A 10,395-nucleotide genomic window follows, 5' to 3' on the forward strand; every position below is an offset into this window, starting at 1 on the left:
TAAAACAATCATCATTGCGTATCTACCGCAGCACAGACCTGTCAAAATAGCCATAATGAGAACAGATCATAAGGTCTGGGAGGAGTGCCCAGACAGTGATGTAACACAAGTGTCAAATGTCATGAAGGACCAAAGAGATGTAAATTGACATGTTGATCAAAGTAAGACATGAATAAACACAACTAACAGGAAATTTTTAAGGAAAAGATTCTGACACAGTTGGGGAATAACATACAGTGTAAGATGGGGATTGAATAAATCTGAAAATGTATTCGATTTATTTATTAAGATAAACAAAAGGTGGAGGTTTCGATGACATCTCGTCAATAAAAAGGGCCCCGAAGTCCCCCAAGGGTCTGGGTTATTGTTTGTCTTTGCTGGCTCTTGATCTGCATGTGTTTACAGCGAACACCCTAGGGGAGCTTTTTTGGTTTCTTCTTGATATTTGTTGAACTTGCAAGCTCAATAAACCAGCTGGCATTTAACTCTGCTCCTCTTATGTGATTTTTGTGTTTTGGTTTTTAACTAGGTACCAAAGCCTGAATCCACATCATTTCAACATGAATAAATTTTGCAAAGTCTTTAAAATTTGCAAATCCACAGCTCTCCACTTGAGTTCCTTTAGTTCTGTTTTTTTTGAACCACATTTAGCATGAATCACTGTTTAGAGGTGGTTGATTATGAATTCTTGTGTTCAGAAAGGTGTTTAGATGATGATGATGGACACAAAGGCTGAACCCCCCCAAAAAAGAAACAACAGGGAGTGTGCCCAAGAGTCCTCACCCACACTGCAAATCTCTCTGATCTCTGGTAAGTGGCTGCACAGCTTATTCTACATTCATTTGACAAGAGAAGGGTATAGGTTAAACTCTTTAGTGTAAGTTTATTAGTTTATGCATTTGTTGAGGGTGAGCACTGCATAAATATCACCACTGCAAGATCTGATGAGATTTAAACATCTTGCCAGTGTTTCCTTTCTTTTCTTTCTTTAGCTCCTTTGGGCCTTTTCTACATTTGACCACTGTTCCAAAAAAGATTTTCGATAGATGATATCGATTTGTGAGATTAGTTGTAAATAGGGCGCTGGTTCAGGCCAAAGCATTGCTGTCCCCTGGTGTTGCTTTGTTGTCCTACAGTTGTCAAAAGTTTTGGCAGTTACACAAAGATGTTTCTATGATACAGTGAAGAAAAATCACAAGGACATTAAAAGTTTCAAAGATTTTATTTAACAAATACATATAAGTTTATTTTTGGTAGTGCCAAAACATTTGGCCACTATTGTACAGCTTGATTGGCCTGACGTCCACAGACTGTAACATGGGCAGCAGTTTATATCCTTTGTTCTGCCATTTTTTTAAATTGTTGGATCCTTAAAATAAACACACTACACGTTTTTTAATATACAAAACTGTTTAACCATTTCTCAGCACAGTGCAGCTGGAGAAAGCAATGCTGCCAACTTTGTCAGTTTCATCATCAGTATTATGTGTTTTTCCATTTTTCTTTTTCCTTGCTTGGATGGAAAACTAAAGCACCACAAATAAAATACTTGTATGTGACTCTTTTTTTAGTCTTCAAGGGACTCTCTGCAGTCCTGTGAAAAACTGTGCACATCCCATAATCAGTAACTTGCTAAATGTGGAATCACCTTTAACAGCAATAACTTGTTGTCTGTGTGACTTTATCAGTTGCTCAAATTATTTTGGAAGAATTCTGGCCCCCTCTTATTCGTTTGCATTTGTATATGCACAGCTGTCCTAAGGCTTTTGAGACAGCACTTCAGTCGGGTTCAGGTCTGGACTTTGGACCATTACAACACCTTGATTGTTTTCTTATTGCATGAGCCAACATCTAGCTGTCAGACAAGTGGCCTCCAAAATACTTTGGTATACAGAGAGTACATGGTCGACTCATTTTCTGTAATGTGTCCAGGTCCCAGTGGCTGCAAAACAAACCTAAATCATCACCCCTCATACACCATGTTTGACAGTTATGGTATGAGGCGTTTTTTCCTGATTTGCTGTGTTTTGTTTTCATTGTGCATGGTGAAATATCTCCACTTTGTTCCAGAAGTCTTGTGGTTTGTTCAGGTGCAGATAAGCTGTAATGGCAGTTATTTCTGGTAAGAGGAGGGTTACTCCTTCCTTTCCAAACAAGCCATTCTTGCTGTTTTCTATTTGTACAGTCATGAACTTTAACATGTAACTTAAGGGTGAATTTGCTGGCAGCTGTCTTGAATGTTTTCCATTTGTGAATAATCTGTCTGTACAATGAAGGACTTGTTGCATTTGATTACCAGCACCTGCCTGTTACTTACCCTCTTTATTCCTATGGAAGCGGTAAGGATGTACTTAGTTTTTCTGCCGGGAAACTTTCATTTTCAGATGTCTGTAAATTAAAACGTCAGAAACATCGAAAACTATGACATAATTTATAACCTTAAAAACACAAAACATTATAAGTCGAATTATAATAAGAAGGTAAATGAATATAAAGTATCCATAGGGAGACTTTTCCCAGCACTAACCGCATCGCCTCCTTCTCTCTGTACGTGCAACTGCGTAGCGGGCAGTCACGTGACCGTGTCAGCGGCTCCGCTCCGTGCACATTGTCTCTCGTCATCTTGGCGCACCACCCTGGTTTGGGCAGGGAAACCTACCTACTCTCATCACCGCAATCTCAAAAAGCAGGGTGATAGTATCAAACAATGGGGAACAGGGACGATGAATACGACTTCTTGTTTAAAGGTAAGCGGAACCGCTGCCGCTTCTGGACGGGTTCAGCGTCAGTTAGCATGCTAGCTGCGGTACCGCCGGGTAGAAAATCAGCTGGTGGTGGCAGCTAACTGTAGCTAACCCGAGATCCCCCCCTTTTTTTTTTTTTTTTTTTTTTTTTACATTTTATTTTTATTTTTTTACAATTGAAGCGTCGCTTCCTCTAATTAATCCCATATTTGCCGTTACTTTAGGTGCGGTGTTGTTTCTTTTGTACCGAGGTTTACAGCTAGCAGTTTGGGCTTTTCTAGAAAGTAGGGCGTGTGGCGCTGCAAGCTAGTGGCTAGTCAGACGGATGGAGCCATTACTTCTGCATTAATTAAACTTTACTGGCATGGAAGAGAAGTTTTCCTTTGTGGTGGCCACACGTAGACGTCTGCTGTTTAAGCAGGGGCTCCAGCAATGGTCTGCTTTCTTTAGACTGCGTCCTAAAGTCAGATGAAATTATTAAGAAAACAGGATTCCTCTTTGTGGTCCAAAAAACCCCCCAAACTGGAGCCTGAGGGAGGAAACTCGCTCCCAGTGAAAGCAAAGAGGAGGAAACTCCAGTAGAGCCTTGTTTTGCTCCCAGGTATTTTCCAAACAACAAAAGCCAGCGTATTTTCATACCAAACAAATACCAAGTCCCTGATCATATGATCCATTTGCTCCTGGGATTACAGTTATGTTGATTGGGTTTCACTGTCAGATGGGACCACAATAGGTGGCATCCTTATTTCCTCCCTTGTGATACTAACCTGAGATGAAACACTATGAATGGCCAAGTAGCTATCTCTTAAAAATATCAAATCAAAGTAAGGCGGTCTAGAGAAGCCGTTGGATACTGATTGTAAGATACTGATGACTAGTTACGACACAGCAATAAGAGGCCTTGAGAAACTGATGAGTCAGATTTCCATAGAGTAGGCTATTGGCAACTTCTTCCTGCCTCATTCCCAAAAGGGCGAAGTCTGATAGCTAGAGATAGAAAGCAACAGTTCAGCACTTTCAGCATGGCTGTAAATTCTGTAGTAAAATCTGTAATTCTGCAGCTAAAAATTAGTCTGTTTAAATTAAGTGTAAAAACAAAGTAGAAATCCAGCCACTGATCACAGATTCACCTATGGGACACGATTAAAAATACAAGTTCCTTGAGTGCTGTTCTTTTAAAATCTAAATGTAATTTTTGTATTGCTTCTAGTTGTACTAATCGGAGACTCTGGAGTAGGGAAAAGTAACCTGCTGTCCCGTTTCACAAGAAATGAGTTCAACCTGGAGAGCAAGAGCACCATCGGGGTGGAATTCGCCACCCGAAGCATTCAGGTGGACGGCAAAACGATAAAGGCTCAAATCTGGGACACAGCTGGGCAGGAGCGCTACAGAGCCATCACCTCAGCGTGAGTATTTTCAGTTTGTCTAAACTAGCTTCCACGATCATGCTGTATTGACATTAATCGTTCCGTTTATGGTTCACTTAGGTATTATCGCGGTGCGGTCGGAGCTCTCCTAGTCTACGATATCGCAAAGCACCTGACATATGAGAACGTTGAACGCTGGTTGAAGGAGCTGAGGGACCACGCTGATAACAACATTGTCATAATGCTGGTTGGAAACAAGAGCGACCTCCGACACCTCAGGGCCGTGCCCACTGATGAGGCCCGAGCATTCGCAGGTAAATCGCACTGAGACACAATTATGCCAAACAGTCTGCGCTCAGTGTGATTTTGTGCATATCTCAAGTGTCCAACGTCTCTTCTCGCATTAGAAAAGAACACACTCTCATTTATTGAGACGTCAGCATTGGACTCCACGAATGTAGAGGAGGCATTCAAGAACATTTTAACAGGTAGGAATGCACACAGAATGTTTATTTTGAAATTTGATAACAGGCATGTACCAAAGTCATAATACTGGTAGTGACCAGTTCATGTAATTTCATCAAATGTTTCAGTATAGATTTTGTCACTGTGAAATGATTTTTGATGTCCCCAAAGTCTGTTATTAGTTGAATATGTTGATGATAAACAAGTATGCGTAAATACATTAACAATCGTTAAAATAAGTCATGTTATGCTCAATATTTTGACCGTGATTTTTAAGGTTAGTAAGTTAGTTTCATTTTTAGTGAAGGACTTTTTTACAACTTGAATGTTCCAGTCATTGTATGTGCAGTAGTATACATGTTAACATCTGAATGATGACATGTAGATGCACTTTATGTTATAGCTTCCCAGTGTGCTTTTTTTCTGAACAATTGATTATTTGACTGCTGTAAATGCAGTGAATTAAAAAAATTGTTAATTGCATGCACCGTGCATTCAAGCATTTAACCTAATTGAGTAAAAGCATGTTATTCATTTATTCAGTGGGCTGTTCAGGATATTGGATCTACAATACTGCACAAAGGTCTTGATCCATTCCTCATTTCTTTATATTTTCATTCCAGTGAGCCAGACTTTCTGAAGGTCTTTCAAGGTTTTTCTGGGCATTGACTGCTATTTCACTCATTTTCAGTGCAGCCCTTTTACCTAAGCTTGTACCTTTTCAGAGAATTTTTGTTTGTTTGTTTGTTTGTTAAGCCACTTAACACTGACTTATGAATCATTCAAGCATAAAAAAGCCACCCAACTCAAGCCAATGGTAGCGTTTTGCATCAACAAGGTGATTCTCAATGAGCTTTATCTGAAAAGTTGGCGTAGCAGGGGGAAACTGGACAAATGAAGGACAAAATAAGAAGTGGCACGTCTATCAGTATCTGAAAGTCATGGCTGTCAAGAAGCTGTTCTTAAGGGCAAATAAATAGAGAGAAAAGGCTGGTGTTTGCCAAGTTACACAAGAATGGGACTGAAAAATAATGCCAACAGGCCTGATGGAGTGATTAATCCTAATTTGAAAATTTTTGGTTTATATTATCATTAATTTGACAACAGTGAGTGTCTACAACCATCTGTAAAACATGGTGGAGGCTCTGTCATGATTTGGAGCTGCATTTCAGCTAGTGGTGTTGGAGGTCTTGTCAAAATTAATGAAATTATGAATACAGAAAAGAACGGTTAGATTTTGAATGAGCCGAATCTGAGCAATGGCTTCATTTGTCAGTGATCCCAAACACACTGCCAATCCAGTAAAGGCATACCTGAGAAGAAAAACACATAACAGAATGCTGTAAGTCATAGATTGGCCTCCTGAGAGCCCAGACCTCAACATTATTGAAAGAGTGTGTGATCATCTTGTCAGGGAATGGGAAAAAAAGACATCCATTATCTAAAGAAAAGCTTTAAATGTCCTCCAGGAAGCCTGGAGAACTATTCCTGAAGACTGTGCTGTCAGTTTCCTAGTAAAATGTAAAATAATGATGGCGAATCAAGACTTTTCCCGACAGTAATGTATGTTAGTTGCATGCCAATAGAAGCAGAAAAAAATACATTACATTTATATAACTACTGTACACACTTTAACATGTATTAATTCTGGGGATTTAGGCATGGGTTATAATTAATGTTTACTTTAATTTGGTAAATTTTAAATGTCCTCATTTTTAGAATAGTTTGATCAGTAAATCTAACTTACATGCAACTTAAATGTTTTATTTAATAAAACATTTATTTATAAGGTTTGGGGAAACCTGCAGTCGGCTGAGACTGAAGAAGTCACTTGGATGAGTGACGAAACGTTTCTCCCACAAAACGCTACGTCCAGATGAACAGATTCAACTTTTGGAGTTTTATTTAATAACACATTTAACATTCTTTACACCCCCTGGTTAAAAATAGAGGACTGAGAGAGAAACAAACCCCACCTCAGGGTGACAAACTAGTGTATTCCTTGGGCTGTTTCCCGGATAAATGGGAGGGTTGCATCAGGAAGGGCATCTGGCATAAAAATCTGTGCCAGATCAAAACATGTGGCGGTGACTCTGGGAAATGCACGAGCAGCTGATAGTACCTTTTTATATTTAATCTGCACAGCTAGTTAAATAAATAAGAACATTAAAATTTAAATGATGAACATTGCAAAAGTGTAATTTTTTTTTCTCTCCATTTCTAATATGTGTCTGCAGAAATCTACCGCATCGTGTCACAGAAGCAGATAGCAGACAGATCTGCGCACGACGAGTCTCCAGGCAACAATGTCGTAGATATAAGTGTCCCGCCAACCACTGACGGGCAGAAGGGCAACAAACTCCAGTGCTGCCAGAGCCTGTGACGCTCGGTCCAATGACACTCATCCTCGCCACATTCACCTCCACATCACATCACCTGTGCACTTTTTCCCCCCGTAGCTCTGCTCACGGCCAACTCCCTCACCACTTTAGCCTCTTTTCTTTTTTTTTCTTTTTTCTTTTTTAACCTTTACTTTTGTTTTATAAAGTACTTTTGAAGTCACTTGTGCTCTTCTTTTCTGCCATGAAAGAAACATTTCAGAAGCCTTTATGTCACTCAGTCAGTCTGCGTGAAGGTTCCTGTTATCCAGGAGCCAGGCAGTCTTTGCTGTCTTACTGAAGCCTGTGAAGTTGTTTGAACTGAAACACTGTCCTGTAAAGGGAGGTTGTGAGATACATTTCAATGGTTACCACTAGATGGTGCTGTGTAAATAAACTACAGACAGTTACTCCAACCAGGTGAAGCAGTATTGTGCTATTTGACAGTGTGGCTCTTACATCCTTCTTACACCATGCCAAAAAATATCCTCATTATGTATTTATTGAAGAAGATTTGGCTGAAGTCATCATTGTTTTACTTTCAGTTTAAGAACTGTGTAAATTTACAATAAAATCCTTGACTGAAGCAGTTTGTTAAATGGATATTTAACATACTCTGACTTGTTTGGTTTTTGTTTGTTTTTGTTTTGTTTTTTTTGTCATCAGAAATGTACTGAACTACGTGGACAATTTTAAACTATTCCACACAAAAACCTAAACTGAAATATTGTCATTTTAATTCTAGCTCTGAAGTCACTTAGATAACTATTTTACATGTGTAAGTGTAAGGTAGGTGAAAAACATTAAAATGTTAAATGGACTGGTACTTACAGTGCTTTTCCTCTCTGACTTCTTTACTTCATGGTTTCGATCACTTTTTAGCTGGCACACTCTGACGTGTTTCCAGTAATTGGGACCTCAGTATCTGACCAAAGTAACCTTCTAATAAGCAGATGACCCGCTCAACCTCATCAGCCCATAACTGCTTACATGTTAATGTCTCATTCTACTTAACTCTACTAATGTAAATATTTAAAACTTTGAATTACACGTTTTTGAAGTTAGAAAAATGGGTTTTCTAATCTGAAAATAGAGTTGCTATTACATATATTTAAGTATTCAATCGAATCTTTGATCATAAATTCCATGATCAGTTTTCTATTCTTGGACCCTGATAGAGTACAATTCAGTTTATATTGCCAAATAGCATCAACAGGGTGCTTTATATTATAAGACCCTACAATCAGACAATCCCCTCTTTGAGCAAGCACTTGGCGACTGTGGGAAGGAAAAACTCCACTTTAACAGGAAGACACATTCAGTAGAACTAAGCTCAGGAAGGGGTGGTCATCCACCACAACTGTTTGGGGTTGAGGGCAAAAAAATAAAAGACACATTGTGGAAGAGAGCAAGAGATTAATTAATAAATGCAGAGTGGTGTATAAAGATATAGTGAAAGGTGAGTGGTGAAGAAGCACTCAATGTGAAACCCCTTAGTAGCCTAGTGTAGTTATGCTTCCTATTGTGGCATAACTGCGGGAGGGTTCAGGGTCACCTGATCCAGCCTTCGCTATAACCTTCAAAAAGGAAAGTTTTAAGCCTAATCTTAAGAGTAGAGAGTGTGTCTGTCTCCAGAATCCACACTGGAAGCTGGTTCCACAGAAGAGGGGCTTGAAAACTGAAGGCTCTGCCTCCCATTCTACTTTGAAATACTCTAGGAACCACAAGTAAACCAGCAGAACAAAGTGCTCTATTGCAGTGATATGGTACCATGAGGGCCTGATTAAAGTGAGGTGAAGGATTTCATATTTGATTCTGGATTTAACAGGGAGCCAATGACAAGAAGCCAGTGTGGGAAAAATGTGCTCTCTCTTTCTTACCCCTGTCAGCTCTCTTGCTGCAGAATTCTGAATCACCTAAATAGGCTTTTTAGGGAGGTTTTAACTTTTCCTTATCCATACATACATGGATCCATCTATACATATACTTTTTCCTTCTGACTGGCTACCACTTGCAAACAAAAGGCCTGAACAGCAGGTAGGTCGGCTCCTCTGTTAAGAGCCAGCTTTGTGCACTGATGACGACATTAGGGGTATCATCAATACATGCAAAAAAACTGCTTGGCTTACAGAAATTACTTGTACATACACTGAGGGTTTTTTTTAACTTGAAACTGGTCATCTTTAGTATGAGCATCCACCAGTGTAACACTGCAAATACACTTACTGGGCACTGGGTAGGAATTCTTACCTTCAAAACAGCTTTCATTCCTCCTGCCATAGATTCAACAAGTTAATGCAATTCTTCCTCAGAGATTTGCGGCCATACATCCATATCTCCTGTTCCACCGCATCCTAAAGGTGCTCTATTGGATTGAGATGTGGTGACTATATAGCCCATTCAAGTATAGTGAACTTATTGTTTGAGATGATATAAGGTGTTGGACCCAGGCATTAGAAGACTGGTATGCCGGTGATAAGGTTGGAGATCGTCAGCGGTGGGCTGTTGTAGGAAAATATTCACCACCACCAGTCATCTGATCTGTCAACACAAGGCAGGATGAATCCATGCTTTCATGCTGTTTGTGCCAAATTTTCACCCTACCACTCATGCGTCACAGCAGAAGTGGAGCCTTATTGGACGAAGCAACGTTTTTCTAATCTTCTATTGTCCTATTTTGGTGAGCCCATGTGAATTGTAGCCTCAGTTTCCTGTTTTCAGTTGCCAGGCGTGCCACCTGGTGTGGTCTTCTGCTGATGTAGCCCAGCTTCAAGGTCCCCGTGCCTTCCACTATCCTCTTCTGCATACCTTGGTTGTAGGGAGTGTTTGAGTTACAGTTTCCTTCCTATCAGCTCAGAGCGGTCTGGTCATTCTCCTCTGACCTCTGGTATCAACAAAACATTTTCACCCAGAGAACTGCTGCTCACTGGATATTTTCTCATTTTCATGCCATTCTTTCTTTGGGAAAAACCCCAGTACATCAGCACTCAGACCAGCCTGTCTGGCGCCAACAGCTACGTCATACTCAGAGTCACCTAAATCTAATTTCTTCCACATTTTGATTTTCAGTTTGAACATCAGCAGTTATGACCATGTGTAAATGCATTAAGTTTATGACATGTGACTGACAGCTGAAGATTTGTACCAAAGAGCGTATATGACAGGATATAAAGAAGCATAAGTCCCCTTTTAAATGCAAATAAACACAAATATTTAAAAAAAATATATATATATATATATATTGCCATTTTTTACCTGAGTAAATATCCTCTGTAGCTCTTTCATATCACCATCTTGATCATTTTTCTTGGAGCAGCACACCAAGATTTACATCTCTTGAATGCAACTGCTGTCACTTAAAGCAAGACAGGCAAGTAGGAAAGCAGAAGAAACAGCTTTTAACATTGCTTTGAGTCCTAATAATGACCTGTGAAAAACATT

General features: G+C 39.6%; 1 protein-coding gene across 1 annotated transcript; it reads left to right on the forward strand.

The window, feature by feature from the left end:
• The first annotated feature begins 2,573 nt into the window (after positions 1 to 2,573).
• LOC116327891 (ras-related protein Rab-11B) lies at positions 2,574 to 7,774 on the forward strand. Its single transcript, XM_031749576.2, has 5 exons — positions 2,574 to 2,747; positions 3,955 to 4,150; positions 4,232 to 4,425; positions 4,519 to 4,599; positions 6,814 to 7,774. Exons 1-5 carry the CDS (start codon positions 2,708 to 2,710, stop codon positions 6,957 to 6,959), a joined length of 657 nt encoding a protein of 218 aa, XP_031605436.1. The 5' UTR covers positions 2,574 to 2,707; the 3' UTR covers positions 6,960 to 7,774.
• The last annotated feature ends 2,621 nt before the right edge of the window (positions 7,775 to 10,395 follow it).

The sequence above is a fragment of the Oreochromis aureus genome, linkage group 23, assembly GCF_013358895.1.
Source record: "Oreochromis aureus strain Israel breed Guangdong linkage group 23, ZZ_aureus, whole genome shotgun sequence".
Taxonomy (NCBI): Eukaryota; Metazoa; Chordata; class Actinopteri; order Cichliformes; family Cichlidae; genus Oreochromis; species Oreochromis aureus.

What these genes read in the sequence shown, in the direction of transcription:
- LOC116327891 (XM_031749576.2), top strand. Translation starts at nt 2,708, where the DNA reads ATGGGGAACAGGGACGATGAATACGACTTCTTGTTTAAAG. An exon ending in TACAGAGCCATCACCTCAGC is followed by an intron (nt 4,151 to 4,231) that starts GTGAGTATTTTC and finishes TGGTTCACTTAG; the next exon opens with GTATTATCGCGGTGCGGTCG. An exon ending in TGAGGCCCGAGCATTCGCAG is followed by an intron (nt 4,426 to 4,518) that starts GTAAATCGCACT and finishes TTCTCGCATTAG; the next exon opens with AAAAGAACACACTCTCATTT.